At 37.5% G+C, this 20,329-nt stretch overlaps 2 protein-coding genes across 6 annotated transcripts in view; both read right to left on the reverse strand.

Moving 5' to 3' along the window:
* Nucleotides 1-20,329, reverse strand: part of LOC148049620 (7-dehydrocholesterol reductase-like) — a 93,495-nt gene that overhangs the window by 68,756 nt on the left and 4,410 nt on the right. The window lies entirely within an intron of this gene.
* Nucleotides 352-20,329, reverse strand: part of LOC106555693 (7-dehydrocholesterol reductase) — a 24,395-nt gene continuing 4,417 nt past the window's right edge. For all 5 annotated transcript variants that reach the window (XM_087719147.1, XM_087719137.1, XM_087719141.1 and 2 more), the window contains 7 exons: nt 19,062-19,165; nt 18,483-18,705; nt 17,609-17,696; nt 14,191-14,404; nt 6,371-6,575; nt 4,032-4,163; nt 352-974 (listed from right to left, as the gene is read on the reverse strand). In XM_087719147.1, the coding sequence (XP_087575273.1) occupies nt 510-974; nt 4,032-4,163; nt 6,371-6,575; nt 14,191-14,404; nt 17,609-17,696; nt 18,483-18,705; nt 19,062-19,159 (1,425 nt within the window). In that variant the 5' untranslated portion in view covers nt 19,160-19,165 and the 3' untranslated portion in view covers nt 352-509. The remainder of the gene's footprint in view (nt 975-4,031; nt 4,164-6,370; nt 6,576-14,190; nt 14,405-17,608; nt 17,697-18,482; nt 18,706-19,061; nt 19,166-20,329) is intronic.

The raw sequence follows: 20,329 nt of genomic DNA on the forward strand, positions 1-20,329 counted from the left end.
AATATTTTTGGGAAGGGCTTATTTTCAGGGGAGGGCTTATTTTAGCACATGCACTCAAAAGCCTGATTGGGCTTATTATCCAGAGAGGTTTTATTTTTGGGGAAACAGGGTATCAAGTATGGATTTAGAGGGTACTGAAGACTCCAGAATCTTCAGTGCAAGTACAATAATCGGAGAATCATCACATGGCCATATAAATAAACTTGTGGTCAATTATAGATCACAATTTCCCCTTTTCCAGAATAATAAAACTGAAATACAAATTACTACACTGGTTTTTTGGATTTGGGACGGGGAGGTAGCAAAACAAATCAGTACAAAAAGAAACTTTTTAAAAAGCAACAATGAAAATAACCTTTAAAAGTTTATATGATGTACATTTTATTTTATGTTAAATGTTATTTTTAACACATTAAGAAGTAAGTAAATCATACACCATCATATGTACCAAAATATTGCTGATAAAGGTATTTTATTTTTGCAAAATATTTTAAGTCTAAAATAAGCATTTAGAAAATCCCCGGAATGAGTCGGTATGGTACTGTATCAGTATATTTTTTCCAGTCTTTGCCATACTTCTTGGAGCAGCGATGTTCATCTCTAAAGCAGCGGTGGACCAGGAGAATGATCATAAACGTTATGTAGAAATAAGGAAGAATATGATTAAAACCACAACATAGGCAGTATGCCAGGGAGCCCATCAAGTCTCCAGTGTAGTTTAAATGGCGGGCCATACCCCAGAATCCTGAAATCAAAAGTTTACTGTAATGTTTAGTTCCACTGATTGATGTGTAGGCACATTCAATATATTTGGCTTTCTTCCCCCATATTTTACAGTTGCCATCAGTGCGACGGAAGAGATCTTTCTGATGATTGGACATTCTGAAAATATAGTAGCCCACCAAACCCAGTAGAAGAATTCCAGTGGCATAACTGGTAGCAAGCTGGACAGGATGGTAGACCAAATACAACCCCTGAGGTAAAAATAATAATAATGAAAAACAATTGGTAAACAAATTGTCATATTTAGTCAGCACTCTTTACTTTACTTTATATTATCTTGGTTCTTGATTGATTTAAGTCCCATAGTGTCAGTGTCAACTCTTAACAATCACATAGACTTTCTTCCATAATATCTATCCTCATCCACAGAGTAATTCAAAGTGTTGGTTTTAGGGCCTTATGTGGCTCAGGACTCTAAAAGACCCTTCTCCCTTATGTACTCATCCAAGCTTTATCATCTAATGAATATCTTTTCCAGGATCTCTGAGCAAAGGAAATGAAGTGAAATTAAGGGGAGGGTTCCCACCTCCTGTGGTGGCACTCCATTTATAGAATTTCTGCCCCAAAAGGTTCAAGTAGCATCCAGTAGTAGTATATCTTTATTACAGTCAAAGACCAGCAATAGACATTAAAATATATTAAAAAGTACTGATATTAAAAGTAGATAATAACATACATGTTCTCAAACTGTTCGGGTCACTCCCTGGTTTACATAGATGAAAAACTGATAAGTATGGGAGTAAATGCAATGGTCCAAAAATTGTTAAAGTTATGTCCAAATAACTGATACAAGATAACAGCTATAATTCTGTAACCAATCTTTTTCTTGTGGACATTGCAGCAACAAGAATTTTGCCACTGCATGTGTGGTACACAGGTTTGAGTCCTAGAGGACAAAGCCTAAATAAAAATTGTCTGCCCTCCTTGGAAATCTCTCTAGTAAGGAGAGAATATATGCAGATTATGGACTCTGTATAGTTCACATTACAATAAAACATGTGAGATATCTTCAACTTCTCCTTTACCACATATTCATACCCGTTCTGCTATAGGTGTTCTCTTGTACCTGCTCTGGAGGAGTGCTGAAGGAAGAATGTTAAATCTGGCTCTGAAGAAAGCTATTCTTTGTTTTGGGAAGATCAGATTATTTAGATATCTTGCTGATTCCCACGCACCCTGTTTGATTCTGTCCCTACTGAGGAGAGGCAACCTATTTAGTTCTTCTTGGAACTTCATGTCCTTCATTCTATTCATTACTACTTGCTTTGCTTGATCAAAGCCTAGGGACATTAAGAATACTGGTGAGAACACATAAGAGCCCAGCTTCTGATCTATTGCCTGTTTCCAGGGGGAGGGGAAGTTGTCAAGCAACAATAGTGGGAATGGTCCCTCTGGAAAGAAATGCATTTTAAGCCAATGAATGATCATCATCATCCAGGCTCTTACCTGAATTTGAGGCATGCCTGTCTCAATTCTTAACTGGGCATTTGGAGTTCCTTTGGGTGCAGCTAAGATGGCTCACAGGAATTTGGTTTGTATTGTTTCTAGCAAGTCTTTCTTTGTGAGGATTCCTGTTTGTGCCCCATACAGAATTTCTGCCAATGTTTTGGCCTCGAAGTTTTAAGGCAGCAGGTACTAACTGCCCTCCGCTTGTGTAAAAGAACTGTTTAATTGCATTTGAGGACCTATTGGCTGCTTGCAATGTATGGTCAGGTGTGCCTTCCATGTCCCTTGCGAGTGGAAAACCATCCCAAGGTATCTAAATGTTCTAACCTGTTCCAAACTATGCCCTTCTATTTTCCAGGCGTATTGCTCGGTCTTTTAGCAAAAACTAAAATTTCTGATTTATAAAAGTTAAGGACCAGCTTGTTTTGCCTGCAATAGCCAAGTGTTGCCCTAATTGCTCTCTTCCGTCCTACAGGAGTTTGTGAAATAATAGCGGCATCATCGGCATATAGAATTGGAATTTTGCATTGTGCTAGGTTAGGAGGATGCAGATCAGGGTTCTGTAAGAGATTGATCAGGGGGTTGATATAGAAGTTAAAAAGGGAGAGGGCATCCACAATATCATCCTTTTAGTGTTAGGTGAAGACTATTTTATTTTCCCAGGATTTTAACTGGCTTTTCAATTTAGTTTATATGATGTTTTTATTTTGTATTTTGGTATTATTATACATGTTTTTAAGGTTATGTTTTTGTGTGTTTTATTGTAAACTGCCCAGAGAGCTTTGATTATTGGACAGTTTAAACATTTTAATGGGTGGAAAAAAGAACAGTTGCAATAATAAACAGACAGATAGAGCAAAAACCCCGTACACAGCCAGAGCAAGGTCTCTGGTCACTCTCCTTCCCTTCCCTGGCCTTGGTATCACTGCTGCTAAACAATCCAAAATAATTTCCAGAGAGATGATGTTTCAGATGAAGGGAGCCATCATAGAGAAGGCCCTTCTTCTGGGTCCTGTCAGATTTACCCTTTTAGGAGATGGAACCCGCAATATTCCTTGTCTCCCCACTCTTGTGGGTCGGGTGGATATGACCCACAGTCCCTCAGATAACCTGGTCCCAAGCCATGAAGGGCTTTAAAGGTCCAGTCAGCACCTTGAATTGAGTCTGTATCTTTCTTTTATTCATGATTACATCTATCAGAGTCCATGCTCCAGACTGAGGCCACCTTGACCTGTTTGAGCCTTTCTTTCTCTGAATTTCTCATAATTCCTTCTCAATCATTCTTCTATGCCCTCTTACAATAGTTTCCAACATCTACAATAGCTTCCAAATATCCTCTCTGTAGCTAGTCTACCATTCCCCACTTTCCATGACTGTTTGAGTTATACTACAATCTCAACCAGCATCTTTTTTCCTTTGTATTTTCCCTCAGCTCTAGTTGGTCTCTGAAAGCCTCTGAAAGCCTGTGTTCTAGTTTTTCAACTCTGGCATATAAGATATCAGCCACTGGCTCCAGCCACCACACAAAATATCACCTTCCAGATGTCTTCACACCCAACCTCCAACTGCCACATATTAGCAACCATCACCCTAACAGTTGCCCATTAACCCCCCCCCCCCAAATAATAGTGGCAAGGCAGATTGCTCCTTCCAGCAGTACTTCCAAACACTAACAAAATAAATAAATCCTTAAACATGAGCTGTCATCATGATACCCAAGGTGCTTTCTTAAAGCGGGAAAAACTCTATTGTTTCTAGATGCAGTTGAAGACAAACAAGAGTAAATGTATAAGATAAAATACCTGCAGAGTATAGAGATAGGGAAGCCAAACACAATCTCCCCAGGCCAGATACCATCCAAAGTGATCGTGGGCAATATCCATTGTTTTTAAATACCAAGTTTCATTCCAAAAAAAGTCCAAAACATAAAGACCCTGAAAAATATACACATTATCATTACATCTTATAAAAAAATTAGACATGTGAAAAAATGCTATCTTTGAGAGAGAGAAACTCAAATTTATCTAGATATGAAATGCAAGTCATGGTTTTTGGGGGATTGCACTTACATAGGTTTAACAATTAAAATTCTAAATTAATGATTCTATCACCACTTTCAGAGAGCCCTTTAGTTGAAAAAAATAATACTCCAATGCCTCTTTATCCCAAAGATCCTTTTTCCAAAAGGCAACTGGAGTTTCTCGGGAGGGGGGGGGGATTTTCTATGAAAGTGTTTCAAAACTGAGATGTGTATAAAGTACTTCCTCAATTAGCTGTCAATCAAATTCAATCAATTTGTTTTATAACATATTAAATGTATATCTAGCTTGAATTTTCACATGCAGAATAGTATGATTTTGTAATCACAACAATTTTCATTAGATTCCATATGGTTAATCCTTTAAGAAAACTGCTTAGGAATGTAGCCTAATATACAATACAATAGCAGAGTTGGAAGGGACCTTGGAGGTATTCTAGTCCAACCCCCTGCCTAGGCAGGAAACCCTAGACCGTTCCAGACAAATGGCTATCCAGCATCTTCTTAAAGACTTCCAGTGTTGGGGCATTCACAACTTCTGGAGGCAAGCTGTTCCACTGATTAATTGTTCTGTCAGGAAATTTCTCCTCAGTTCTAAGTTGTTTCTCTCCTTAATTAGTTTCCACCCATTGCTTCTTGTTCTGCCCCCAGGTGCCTTGGAGAATAGTTTGACTCCCTCTTCTTTGTGGCAACCCCTGAGATGTTGGAACACTGCTATCATGTCTCCCCTAGTCCTTCTTTTCATTAAACTAGACATACCTAGTTCCTGCAACCATTCTTTGTATGTTTTAATCTCCAGTCCCCTAATCATCTTTGTTGCTCTTCTCTGCGCTCTTTCTAGAGTCTCCATATCTTTTCTACATTGTGGCGACCAAAACTGAATGCAGTATTCCAAGTGTGGCTTTACCAAGGCATTATAAAGTGGTATTAACACTTCACGTGATCTTGATTCTATCCCTCTGTTTATGTAGTCCAGAACTGTGTTGGCTTTTTTGGCAGCTGCTGCACACTGCTCGCTCATATTTAAATGGTTGTCCACTAGGACTCCAAGATCCCTCTCACAGTTACTACTATTGAGCAAGGCACCTCCTATACTGTACCTGTGCATTTTGTTTTTCTTGCCTAAATGTAGAACCTTACTCTTTTCACCATTGAATTTCATTTTATTAGATAGTGCCCAATGTTCTTAAACCTGTCTTCTGGAGTGTTGGCTATTCCTGCTAGCTTGGTGTCATCTGCAAATTTGATGAGTTCCCCATTTATTCCCTCTTCCAAATCATTGATGAAGATGTTGAAGAGTACTGGGCCTAAAACTCGGCCACGCGTTGTACGAGAACTCGCGGCTTTCATGAAGGATGGCCTTCCTTTGCGAGGAAAGGGGCCCTGGGCTCACGTACTGTAGGCTCCTGCCGCTGCCGCCCCTTGCGCTTAGTTGCAGCTTACCTTAGGGAGGCAGCAATAGCAGCAGAGAAGGCAAAGCGAAATGAAGCGAGAATGCAATCAGCAAGTGACGACGTGACAGCTAAGCAGGAAAAGAGGTAAGTGGGCTGTTCGCACTGCGGTTTCAATAGGACTCTTAGAGGAGGGGCGATTGGTGAGCCAGCCAATCATGTAAGCAGCGGGTAGGGCAAGCATGGTGCGGACGGGTGGGGGAAGTGAGCGAACAAGTGGCGATGGAATGGGCGGGGGAAGCGAGTGAACGAACGGCAACCGGACGGGTGGGGGGAGCAAGGGGGGCAGGCAGGAGCGAGCGTCCTACCGGACGAAGGGGTTCTAAAAGGTACGGTAAATTTTACGAACCCAATTACTGAGAACCTATGAGATTTTGAGGTTGAAATCAAAAGCATATTGAACTATTTCACAACTCCAATAATTTTTGGTCATTATTTTGTGAAGAATAGCTTGTAAATGGTGGTACTGACATAAGGAAGAATTTTGTGGAACTATAGTCATGATGAAATTGCAGCCAGAGGTGTGCGCATATAATACACATGTCTGTTTTTTTGTATGTGTATACACACACACACACACACCCCTGAGGAAATGAATAGGAAGAAATTGTTGTTCACAGCATTTAATTTTAATCCATGTGTTAATGTTTACCTGTAGGACATTGAGAAGTAGCATAGAATTAGTGACTTGTCCATATAATTCCTGTTGTTTTGCAGCATAAGATAAATTAATCAAAGTCCATCCTACAATTCCAGGTCGGCCATTAAAAAACAATTTGAAATCAAACCACTTTCCCAAGCGTGGATTAAATTCAATTCCCATCATGAAGTCATAGAAGAAATTGCCAGTGAATTTGCTAAAAATAGAATATTAAGAGTATAAATAAACATTTACTATACATCCATCTGAAAAACAAATGAAATTGCAAGAAACACTCATAAACAAAATGGACATTACTGATTAGTCTGTTGCAAATAATTGACATTGATTACAATGTTATTTATTTTCATTTCAAATATTTATAATCTGACCAGTGTAATGGGAAGAAGGAGTAACTCTTGAGAAACAAGAGATCAATACAAATGTCATAAAAAAAATCTGAGTCTGCGGCAGAAATATAATTTGAGAAAACATCTTAGATTTGAATTTCCCTAGTTCTTTTCAGGATAAAAACAGGGAGGGAGTAGTATATTCAGACTTGCAAGGTTCTGTTACTGTAACCTTAAAATAAAAGTAGTATTAGCATTAATAACTTCCAGATGAGAGCTGACATTCATTACTAAAAGAATCTTCAACTGACTCCCCCAAAGTTGGATAATATCAATATTGACCTAGTTCTAGGGTAAATACACCTTTGATTTACAAGTGACCATTCAAAATATGGCAAAGCCTCCCCCCCCCCCCCAAAGAACATAACATCAACTTCAAAGTTCCAATTGTTGGTCCCCTGGTCACATGACCGCATTTCATGTGCTTGGCAAGCGGCCTGTATTTATGGATGTTTATAGTAACCTGCGGTCATATGACAGAGCCGAGATGGCGCAGTGGTTAGAGTGCAGCACTGCAGGCTAATTCAGCTGACTGCTGTTCTGCAGTTCAAATCTCACCGGCTCAAGGTTGACTCAGCCTTCCATCCTTCCGAGGTGGGTAAAATGAGGACCCGGATTGTTGGGGGCAATATGCTGACTCTGTAAACCGCTTAGAGAGGGCTGAAAGCCCTATGTAGCGGTATATAAGTCTAACTGCTATTGCTATTGCTATTGCTAATGTTTTGCTAAAACCTGGTGTTTACTTCCAGTTTATTTCAAGTTTTTGGCAAAAATGCTGCATAGTGAACAGATTTGCTTAGCGAGCGCAGCAGTTATTTTATGACTGTAGCATTTGCTTAATGACAACTGCAAAAAATGTTATAAAATTAGATCAGTTACATGGGTGACCCACTTTACGACGATCATGGTTTCTGACTGTTATGGGTAGGTTCCATGATGATTGTAAGTTGAGGACTACCTATGAAGACTTTAGAGAATTTAACCGCAGGAAAGATAGACACTGAGAAAAACTCCTAAAGTATTGGTCCTAATACTAATTTTTACTGAACTTTAGTGATACAAGTGTAGGTAACCAGAGGTATTCTTTCAGAACCAGTATTACATTGTCTCTAAAGAATATTCCAAGGCATGGCCCTTGACCGTAATTTCTGAATCTTCTTCAAAAGTAGACCTGTTAATAATCTGATGGTAATCCAAATGGGATGAGGCCAGCCCATCCCTATTCAGAAAGGTTGCAGTTTTCAGGATTAGGTAGATATAGCTTGCTAAATGCATTGCGCTGTTGTGATAGCGATAAAGATGAATCCAAGTATATAATATGGGTGTACACCTGCTCTTTCAGGAGCAGCACAACTCTTCCCAGGGTGGAGAACCTACTTAATTTCTGGTTTCACAAGGTTTCGTAAAGTCTCTACTTTGCCAGGATTTCACTTCAAGATAAAGAATGTCATCCAGGCCATTATAACATCTATTTTAATATCTGCAATCTTATCTGATTTTGATAATGAAGGAATATAGTTGGCTGCAATCAGTATACTAGTAACACCTAACTCTAATCCCTTAGTGACTGAGTTAGCAGATTTATATAACAAAGACGACAGAAGGAACTCCACAGCCTACAAGATTGAACACAAGCATCATAATACTTTTCGGTGGAGCTGATATAAGAAATAGAGAAAATCTACTTAAGAAGAACATTCTGGTCTAGATAATTCATTCAGAATAATATGGTATCAAAAGTTGCTAAGATATCCAAGAGTTGTATCAACAGAATTGTACTTCTCCATTCTTGCTCACAGAGCACATCATCTGTGAGAACAAATAAGTCTCAAAACCAGAATAGTATCAAAGTGGAATGGGTGCACATAACTCATATCCTTCAAGAATGCATGAAGCTGGAGAAGGAGGAGCCATGTCATGACGTTACATCGTGTGGTCTCGATACTCTGAGACCGCCGTTGACACTTTTGCCACTGGGGGGTCCATTGAGACCAAAACCGTCCCGTAGAGATGGTGATCAGGAAGACAAAGCCTTGCTGGTCTTAGGGATATCGCAAAATCCCTGTTAGACCCAAGGGAAGTGCTTCAAGCCCGCGGTGAACATGCAGCCCCTAGGCTGATGAAGTCGGGACGCTCCGGAAGGAAGGAAGTGAAGAGAAAAAGTGAGTCCATCTGGTGAGGTATTTTTTCTATTTTGCTAAAGACTGCCCAAAGAAATGTTTCCTTAAAGCCAAACTGATCCTTAAACAAAAGAACTGGGCGGCGAAAATAATCCTAATCGCTGTGTAAAGTTTTTTTTCCCCTTTGTCATTGTAATTATTTTTTGTGGCTTGAAATGCTCTTCACGGTCTCCATTTCTCCCCTTAAAGTGAACGGATTGATTTTTTTTCTTCTGCTTCTTGTTGCTTTATTTTTTGACTTCTGGATTAAAATCTTCCTTTTTATTTTAACAATTCTTCCTACTACTTGTTATTAAATCACACTAAAATAATCTAAAGAATTTTGCTTCCTACAGAAGGTGAAAATTAACTGCCACTTGGATTTTTTTGAAACAATGTATCTCTTTATTTGACTTCACTAACTTTGCAGCTGAAGGGTTTGCAACTTGTTTACAGAAACTGATAAAAGACCAAGGGCATGAATTGTTTTCACAGGTGCCTCTGAGAACTATTTTGACAGAGAAAGAAAGAAAGAAAGAAAGAAAGAAAGAAAGAAAGAAAGAAAGAAAGAAAGAAAGAAAGAAAGAAAGAAAAGTGGGGGAACAGAACCCTTCCCCTTTGAAGAGCATAAAAGAACTTGTGTTTAAGACAATAAAGCTAAGAGAGGCCTAGAAGACTAGACTGGCAGTCATTATTGATATTTTTTGTTTTTCTTTCTCTCTTCTGTTTTGGAAACATGGCTCAATACTTAGATGAGGAAACCTTAAAATTTCAAAATATCTTGGTTGGAATTCAAAATCTATTGGAAGGATATGGGAGAATTAAGAAGAAGCTGACTTCCTCACAGCAAAAGATGATGGGGTTGGAGCCCCCAAAATTAAAGGGGAGAATGAAGATATAGAAGATAAAGATAAGACAATAGATGAATTTAATAATGGAGCAAATGTGGGTGAAAATGGAAAGGGGATGTGGAAAAGGGAAATCGATGAATTGGAGCTGTACCCCAGATTCCAGGACACAGACGAGAAAAAAATACTAATGACGATAGACGTAAGAAGAGAATTTTTTCAGAAGCAAGATTGACAAACAAAGACAAGTTAACTTTAGTAGCAACTGGTGGGCAAGGAGATTATCTGAGAGACCCTTCAAGCAACAAAGTGCAGAGAGAAGTCTATAAAAACCTTATAAAGGAGACAAAAAGAAGACTGACTTCACAATTGGCAAGAGAGATAAGACTGTTTTGTTACTGGAAAGATACAGGTTGACAATGAAGGTTGATAATAAAAAATAGTTTTGTTTTTTTTACTATTGGTGATTAATAAGTAGGAACCTTGTAACTCCTAGATTGTTTTAGATTGTTATTAAATGTTTACTCACTAACATTAATAATAATAATGAAGTGATAATGGATACAGCATAATGATATATACATGTATTGACAATTTACTCCCCCCCCCCAATTGAAGGTTATAAAAAAAGGCAAGATTTACAAAATACAAAAAAGAGATAAAACTCTTTACATATTTACAGCGCAGATGGTGCTGTTCATCTCACATAGTTCTTCTCACCTTGCCTAGTATAAGACTAGGTTACTAATCCCATGCAGGTATTTATAACGGATTTTTTCTATCAGCTCTTCAAGTTTTTCCAACACTGTGGTCTAATGATATTACTTGTAGGTGGATTCTCACCTCTAATACATTTCTACTCTCATTTGTCACTTAGTCTTTGTGTATTGTATATTTAAGTTGTTGCTTAAGTCATTTTAAGTTAATCAACTATCTCATTTTATATCTTAATTCTCATTGGCTTTCTTATCAAACCATTTGTATAATTTCTCCCAGACTTTGTAGAAGTCTGTGTCTTCTTTTTCGTTAATCCGCATTGTCAATCTATTCATTTCCGCTATTTTTAGGATTTTATTCATAACCATTGTACTAGTGGGGGCATTTTCCTTCTTCCAGCACTGCGCGTATGCGATCCTTGCCGCCGTCACGATATGGACGAGTAAATATTGATTCGTTTTAATTATTTTTGGATCTATCCCTAATAGAAACATTTCCGGATTGAGGTTTAATTTAGTTGACATAATTTCATTCAGCCACCTTAGCATTCGCTTCCAATATGTCTTAGCCACCAGACACGTCCACCACATGTGGTAGTAAGTGCCCAGTGTTATTTTGCATTTCCAGCATTTGGCCAATGATTTTGTGGAAATTTTTGCCAGTCTTGTCGGAGAGAGATGCCAGCGGTAGAACATTTTGTATACTTTTTCTTTGTAGGCCGTCAACTTCGTTAATTTCAGGTTCCACTCCCATACCCTTTCCCAGTCATCTAACTCGATTGTGTGGCCGATATTCTGGGCCCAGGTTACCATAACTTCTTTCACTCTTTCTGTTTCCATTTTTCGAATCAGCAAACAGTTATATATTTTCGAGATTAATTTCTCGTCTGGTCCTATTAAAATTTTATCCAATTCCTGGTCCTTGTCCTGAAAGCCAAATTGTGCTAGATCTGATTTGTACTTATTTTGTATTTGAAAGTATGGCCACCAATCACTATTTATTCCCATTTCAGCCAAATTTTCCCTGGAGTTTAGTCTATTTTGGTTGTCTAACAGTTGTTTGTAAATAACATTTTTGTCGAAGTTTATCAGATTTGGGTATATCAGGGCTTCCGTTGGGGATATCCATTTGGGTAGTTGGATATAGAATTTCCTTCTAATTTCAAGCCAATCATTAATCAGTACCCCTCTTAGATGGTGTCTTTTAAAGTAGTTGTGGACTTTGTTTCCCTCACACCATAAGTAATTGTGCCACCCACATTGCAAGTCGTAACCCTCTATCGTTAGGATTCTTTTGTTGGTTAACATTACCCACTCCTTTACCCATATTGTTGTTGCTGCTTGGTGGTATGTTTTCCATTCTGGTAGACCCATTCCACCTTGCGTTCTTTTATCTTGAAGATGTTTATATTTAATCCTAGGCTTTTTGCCGTTACACACAAAGTTTCGTATTGTTTTATCCAAATCATTACAAAAATTTTCTCCTAATTTGACCGGTGCCATTTGAAATAAATAAAGTATTTTTGCCAAGACATTCATCTTGATTACTGAGATTCTTCCCATCAATGATATTTGTAGCTTCGACTAATTTTTTAAATCTTTTTGGATGTTTCGTAATAATTTATTATAGTTATCTTCTTTTATAGAAGAACATTTCGCAGATAGCCAAATCCCTAAGTATTTGAACTTTTTAGTTACCTTCATTTCCATTGCTTTCTCTAGTTCTTCTATCTGTTTTTTGGGAAAGTTTTTTATAATCATTTTTGTTTTTTCCTTATTTATTTTTAATCCGGCCACACGCCCAAAGTCCTCAATGTCCTTCATTAATTTCGGTCCTGAGGTTAGAGGGTCTTCAACAATAAAGACCATGTCATCTGCGAAGGCCTGTGTTTTATATTGTTCTTTTTTTATGGTCAAACCCCTAATTTCCTGATTTAATCTTATCTGGTTTAGGAGCACCTCTAACGACATAATAAATAGTAATGGGGAAAATGGACACCCTTGTCTAACACCCTTTCCGATTTGTACCCTCTCTGTTAATTCTCCATTAATTATAATATTTGCTAATTGCTGAGAGTATATAGTTTCTATAATCTTAATAAATTTGTCGCCAAATTTCATCATTTTTAGTTGTGTGATTAAGAAATTCCAGTCTAAATTATCGAATGCTTTCTGCGCATCAACAAAAATTAATGCTAATTGTTTCTCCGATCTTGTTTCATAGAATTCCAGGGTGTTAATTATTATTCTTGTGTTATTCCGAATGTGTCTTTTAGGGAGAAAGCTGTTTTGGTCCGAATGAATGTTTTGATTTAATATTATTTTTAATCTTTCCGCCAAAATTGATATAAAGATTTTGTAATCCGCGTTTAGCAAGGATATAGGTCTATAGTTTTGAATTTTACTACTATCCACCTCTTCTTTTGGTATTAGGGTAATGAAGGCTTCCCCCCAGGATTTTGGGACCTTACCTTTTTGTAGTGCCTCATTAAATAATTCTAATAGTTTGTCTTCTAGAGTGTTTTGGAATTTTTTGTAGATTTCCGACGGAAGCCCATCCGGACCAGGTGTTTTTTTGTTTTTTTGTTTTTGAATGGCCTTTTTCAATTCCTCAAATGATAATGGATACAGTGTAATGATATATACATGTATTGACAATTTAGTAAAAGAAATTTGGATATAAATTGTAAATTGTGACTTGGGAAAAAGACCTATAAATCTTATTAACAAATTTTCATTTAGATCTTGTTATAAAGGTGTAAGGGTTTTTTTGGGGGGGGGCTGATGAGAGGAGATGGGGCATAAATACTAAATGATTTTTAGTCAATTATAATAACAACAAGGAAATGTTAATGGTCATTGTTTAACAATATAGACATGCTATGGTATTGGCTAAAGTAACTTAGATATAAATGTTAGTGAGCTGGAAAAAAAGGGGGGGAAGGCTTAAAAATGTTATCTATTGACTTTTACTTAAAAGATGTTATAAAGGTGTAATGTTATTGGAGGATTTTTTGAAATAGCTAATGAATGTCATTATGTGTCTTGAGTATGAATGATTTGAGGTAAAAGCATGTTCAAATAATTTAGTCAAATGAGAATTGTGGTACATTGATAGTAAGATATACAAAGATTTTTGACTAAAAGTGTATAATCTAATATGAACTATAAGTAATGACTGTGGAAGAAATGCACGAAGGTTGTCTGTAACCAATTGACACAGATGTAGTGAAGGATGATTTTTTGTGTGTGTTTTTGTTCCATTAAAAAAAAGAAAAGAATGCATGAAGCTGAAAATTCACCACCTTCTCAAAAGAGGATACTGGAAACAGGACACTAGTTCCAGGCATATCTTCTTGAAGAGTGACTGAATTATTGTTTCTTTCAAGGCACTTGAAGGGGACACTTCTGATATAAAAGCATAGTTACCCTTTTAGAACCCCACAATTAGAAGACCTCAGTGCTCAAGACAGACAGAATCTATATGATAAGTTGAACACGTATAAAATGATTTTCCAACATTATTAGACTTTAGGAATTGAAATGACATGCTTAGATATTTATGATCTTAAGTAGCAAGTAAAAGTACATCAAGAAAGACAGAGAAATAATGGATTAATTAAAGTTACTAATTAAAATGAAACATTCAGTGCTCATCAAATTATCATATTTATAGTAATATAAGTAGTATCAACATACCAGTCCTTTGAATTAGAAGGGAAGAAGTAGGCTTTTAACCAAACAAATATGGATGTCAAGTAGCCCAGAATATTTGCACACCACAAGAATGGAATCCAGTTGTCAAAAATGATGGTGGGTGAGAACCACTGAAAGTAGTAAACATTTGCAAACCAGAGGGCATGTGTGATGAGCCAGGCTTGTAGTCCGTTAATCTCATATTTGAGTACTAAACCTGAAAGGAAACAGATGATGATGATGATTCAGAGGCTGTCCAACTCTAAAAGAATTTGGATGACTAGCATATAAGAAATAGAAAACAATAGGCCTTCAGGTGAAGGTATGACAAGTTGAACACAAATTAGGCAAAGGCTGAAGAACCAGTGACTAAATACTCTTTAGAAGTTTTCTGAACAAAGAGAGTACAGGAGATCATCCACATGGGCTCCAGACAGCCATTCGTCACAGGGAAACCAAAGGATAATAGTCTCCTATGGGTCTGGGTGCTGGGAAATGAAGGGATTAATAATCCAGTTTTTAACCACGGTGGAGCCGTTTAAAGGACATATTTACTAATCATGCTTCTAATCACTTTTGGAAATTGCCTATTTAATTATCTTAAGGTGTTAGAGGTCTTCTAACATGTTTGAAAAGCCATCTGAGGAATCTATGTGTATGAACAAAATGATTTACGTGACACATTCCGCCAGGAATTATCCAGAACCAAAGACAAAATACAGAAGAATGAAAGAAACAATGTAATCTACAAAATCAACGTTTTGCAACTTTTGCAACCAATTCTACGTGGGGCAAACATCACATCAATTAAAAACCAGGATCTATGAATATGAATACCAGCTGGCAGTCAAATACCACAATCCCTTAATCTCTACCCACAATGACACCAAACAGCACCAGTTCAATTGGATCAACACAAAAATCATCATCCACGCTACCACCCACTACTCTCGTAAATTCATCAAAGCCTGGCACTCGACAAGCAATTCCATTGACAGACACCTTTACCTACAACCAGCCTATGAACCTTTCAGAATCCAAATCAACTATACAGCCAACCAGCGACAGGACCGACTCTCAAGGAACCCACACAACCGCCCTCGTTCAGTTCACCTCCCAATGACACTGACTTGATGTAATCACCCGACAAATGCGCGCACGACAAAAGCACGCCGACAAAACCACGCTGAGAAAACCGTGATGTCATAAACGCACCAACAATGCATCGACAAAACCGCGCCCACAAAACCGCGATTTCAGTTAAGGTAAGGGTTAGGTTCAGGGTTAGGTTTAGGTTTAGGGTCAGGTTTAGAACGTGCGGTTATTACTTGTCCGTTGAAAGCACGCTTTTGTCGGCACGCTGTTGTCGGCGCGCTTCTGCACTCATTCGTCAGTGCGATTTAGAACTTGCGGTTTTCTCGCTGCGATTTTGTCGCCGCGCTTTTGTCAAGCATGCATTTGTCAGTGAACTGAGCAGTTCACCTTCCAATGACACTGACCTGATGTAATCACTTTTTCACAAGATCCATCATAAGATTCACTGATGAATCCCAGCTGACCCATCACAAGATTCTCACTTGACACATCCACCACTGACACTAAACTCTGCTGAAGATGTTACCTAGCCTGTAACAAAACGTTCGGAAATCAACCTACAAGCTCAGAAAATGAACCTTCACCCTCATCCTATATCCGAGCTACAGATATTCACTACTACACCCCCCCCCTTTATAGGAAGAAGAGAGAAATTATCTGCTTAATTACCATCAGTTTTAATATGCTGGTAATTGTTGGGTGGCGGGTAGAGGACTCATCCCTCCAGAGAGAACTTGGGCATTTTACAGCCTGCAGGCCACATTTGGCTGTTTGGCTGTCCTTGTCTGGCTTGTGTGAGGTCAATTAGAAATTAGAATGCAAATAAGTGTATGCCATGCATGCAATAAAAACTGCATTGCTTTTATTTTATAGGTGATGCCCCACCACCTCCAATTTACGTATATACATTCATGTGTGTATACACACCTTCACAGTCCTATTGGTTTAGCTTCCACAATAGTCCCAGTTTCCCATGTGACCCCTTGGGAAAATTAATTGCCCCAGAAACTTTGAAGAAGATAGACACAAATAACAAGCAATGAATATGGGTATGTATAATATTTATCAACAAGGTCCAAGGTTTTCAAAACAGACAAAATCAACACTACACATTTCCAAATGTAACAGGCAGCAATGATTGTACCATGTAATTATCAACATGCTAAATAAGCAGATGATAATGTTTTGAGTCATGCACTTTTTTCTCCACTTTCAATTACCATATTTTTCGGAGTATAAAACGGACCTTTTTTCCTTTAAAAAGAGGCTGAAAATCTGGCTGCATCTTATACACCAAATCCAGCATTTTTTTGCCTCCTGAAGCTCCGCCCCTTCACCAAAATGGCCGTGCATACCCTTATGGAGGCTTTTAGAGAGGTCCTGGGGGCTGGAGAGGGCAGAAAGAGCAAAAATGGGCCGTTCCCCCCCCCCCACCGCAGCACTCTGTAAGTCTCTATAAGGCTATGCATGCAATTTTTCTGATGAAAAACGGGCCCGTTTTTGCGAAAAACGGGCCATTTTTTTCTTGTTTTTGGCCCCCCACCTCCCCAGTAACACTCTGCAAGCCCCCCCCCAAGGCTATTCATGCCTTTTTAAAAAAAAAACGGGCCCATTTCCAGGAGATTTGCAGAGTGCAAAAACTTTTTTGGGGAAAGCTCTTAAAATGATTGATGAGAATTACATTGATCAAGTGTTGTGCCAGCAGAAACACCTACCTATCTACTGTATTTCTCTCTCTCTCTCTCTATTTCTCTCTTTCTATTCCTCTACCTACCTACATACATACCCCCCTCTCCCTACCTACTGTATTTCTCTATTTCTCTCTCTCTATCTCTTTATCTACCTACTTACCTACTCTCCCTCTCTACTATATTTCTCTCTCTCTCTATCCCTTTATCTACATACCTACCTACCTACCTACTCTCTCTCTCCCTCCCTATTTACTGTATTTCTCTCTATATATATCCCTTTATCTACCTACCTACCTACTCTCTCTCCCTCCCTATCTACTGTACTTCTCTCTCTTTCCATTTCTCTCTCTCTATCTCTCTATCTATCTACCTACTGACACTCTCTCCTTTCTCTCTCTCTATTTCTCTCTCTCTATCCCTTTATCTACCTACCTACCTAACTACTCTCTCTCTCTCTCTCTCCCTACTGTATTTCTCTCTCTTTCTCTCCCTCTCTATCCCTCTACCTACCCACCTACCTACCTACCTACCTACTTTTTAAAAAAAAATCTCTTCAAAACCTTGGTGCGTCTTATACTCCAGTGCGTCTTATACTCCGAAAAATACGGTACTTAATACAATAAAAATGGTCTTACCAGCAGGTGAAATGGCACCTTCTTGAACTCCTCCTCGAAATCCAGGAATAAATTTATGGCAAAAGTCAGGAATCATAAACAAAAATGCCTGTAACAGAACGAACATATAAGTCCATATCTTTACAAGTGAATTAAAACTTCCACAATGGTACATTTGTAGGATAAATTATGGATTCATCATATAATTTTTTTCATGACTGACATTTACTCATATCCCAACCCCTCATAATAGTGTAGCCATTTAAAAATGTAACTGTAATATATTTGGAATTGTGAACATTTTAGTATAACTCATTTGGGGACATGGACTAAAGAGAGGTTAATAATGCAAAGGTATAAATCTAATTTTTGATCTTTTTTTGTACTGAAATTACAGGAAACATTTAATTTTTAGCTGCTAATACCAGGATCAGATGTTTATATGGAAATGATATAGAAGTAACAACTAAAGACTGAAAGTGAGTCTGTGTTAATTTCAAATCACCCTCTAACTCTGGATTTGCCCTGCAAATATAATTGGAATAATAATCATAGTGTAATGATTGTCTATGTCTGATTAGATTATGCCATAGTCTAAAGGAATAACCTAATTAATGGCAATGGGTTTTGCAAACTAAGTTTAATAACTTCTGGAAGACAGCAAGTCTCTCATTATCTTCTGTCACAATCTTTTGGAACTGCTAGAAACATAAAAGAGAGCAAGAAATGCCTCAAAGAAATCAGATGTATCAGTTGTTAACATTATTCCCAACAACATCCAAACACGATATTGTTAATAACTTATATTCCCACATTTTCACATGTACGGCTACAATTGTAGAATGTAAATTTAAAAACAAACTGGATTCCAAGAGAGAAGTTTCAAAACACATACCTGGAACATTACCCAACAAAAGTAAACGATTAGAATTTTCCAAGAGAAAGATGGTGTCTTGCTCCAGATATCTAAGAGGTGAACTTTTCCCGTAAGCAACTGGATGGCTGGCTCACTCAAAGAGCAATGGTACTGATCACATGACATTATAAAATAGTAGACCATAAAGGGGGAACACGAGAGTAGAAAGATGACACTTATCAAAGAAAACCAATCAATCTTCCTGAAAAAGACACATAGAGATTATTACTCCTAATCCAAAAAAACAAACCTCAAAACCCTACTGGAACAGTTTTGTCAATGGGTGACTCTGAGCAGAATAATGATTTGCACAATTGTAATGTGTTCTTAACAATTACAGTATTTGCTGAAACAAGCCAGTTTCATGAACTATTCTTGGATGTGTCAACAGAAAACCAACATATATTTCAAAGAAAAAAATTAAATACTCTATGACATCTCTCCTGCCTTTAAATATTAATAAAATCCCCCTAAAATTCAGCAGTAGCTGCCTCTTTTACAAAATGACCTGTACAGGTATTTCACCGCTATACTTACTACTACTATAGATATTCTTACCATGCTCTACCCCATTCTCCCTGAGCGGCTCCATTTCCATTTAGAGCATTTTGACTTTTTCCTCCTTCAAACATTTGGCTGTCTTTATGAGATGACATTGGAATCTGCAGAAACAATAATACGAATATGATAAAATTTTGGAGTGTAATAGAGCCTTTTTGTGTGTGAAATTCTATTTCCAATTATGCAATATGAAAATCTACTTGGTTATCTTTTCACAATTAAGTCTGCTTTTAATAACATTAAAAAAAATAAGGCAAGGTTCATGTGGCATAGCTAACTAACTGTAGGAGAAAACATTGTCAGCTTTTGACTAAACTTTTCTTGTTCATTGACTATTTTTGATACAATTAAGGCTAAAAAGAATATTAAAAGTATATTAGAAATAAATATATATGTACTTGCATAATATTTGCATTAATTATATGTAGAGCTGTAACTGTTTACTGTTAAAGCCACACTTTATACATTATTTTTATTTTTTTCTGTTGCATTTTTCAACTTATTTTTAAACACTTATGCAATTTTTTGATAATGTATCTATCTTTGTGTTTTGATCCTTTTTTCCTGTTACTATTTAAAAGCAATAAAATACATAACAATATATTAGTAGACAGCTCACAAGCTAAAACTTGGCAAACAAAAATGGTCCTCAATTATTGCGTTTCAAGATACATCCTAAAGGTGGAGGTACTTGCAGAACCATCAAGGCCATGCTTTTATCTAGCATATCTCTTTGCTAACAAGGGGAACACATCAAATTTACAGATGACACTAAGCTGGCAGGAATAGCCAACACTACGGAAGACAAGTTCAGGATCCAAAAAGACCTTGACAGACTTGAATAATGGGCCCTATGGATAAAAATGAAATTTAACGTGAAGAAAAACAAGGTCTTACACCTAGAAAGAAAAAACAAAGGTACAAGTACAGATTAGGAAAAACCTGGCTCAAAAAAAAAGTAACCCTGAGAGGGACCTCGGAGTCCTAGTGGACAATTACTTAAAAATGAGCCAGTAGTGTGAGGTGGCAGCCAAAAAAGCTAACACAGTCCTTGGTTATATAAACAGAGGCACAGAAACAAAATCACGTGAAGTATTAGTAGTGCTTCATACTTAGTAATGGCTTTATAAATCTTTATACACCTGGAATACTGCATACAGTTTTGGTCAACACATTACAAAAAAGATGTTGAGACTTTAGAAAAAAGTGCAAAGAGCAACTAAATGATTAAGGGCATGGAGATAAAAACATATGAAGAACGGTTG

This window comes from Thamnophis sirtalis, unplaced genomic scaffold (assembly GCF_051295495.1).
Source record: "Thamnophis sirtalis isolate CommonGarterSnake01/CBP01778 unplaced genomic scaffold, rThaSir2_p1.2 scaffold_1, whole genome shotgun sequence".
NCBI lineage: Eukaryota > Metazoa > Chordata > Lepidosauria > Squamata > Natricidae > Thamnophis > Thamnophis sirtalis.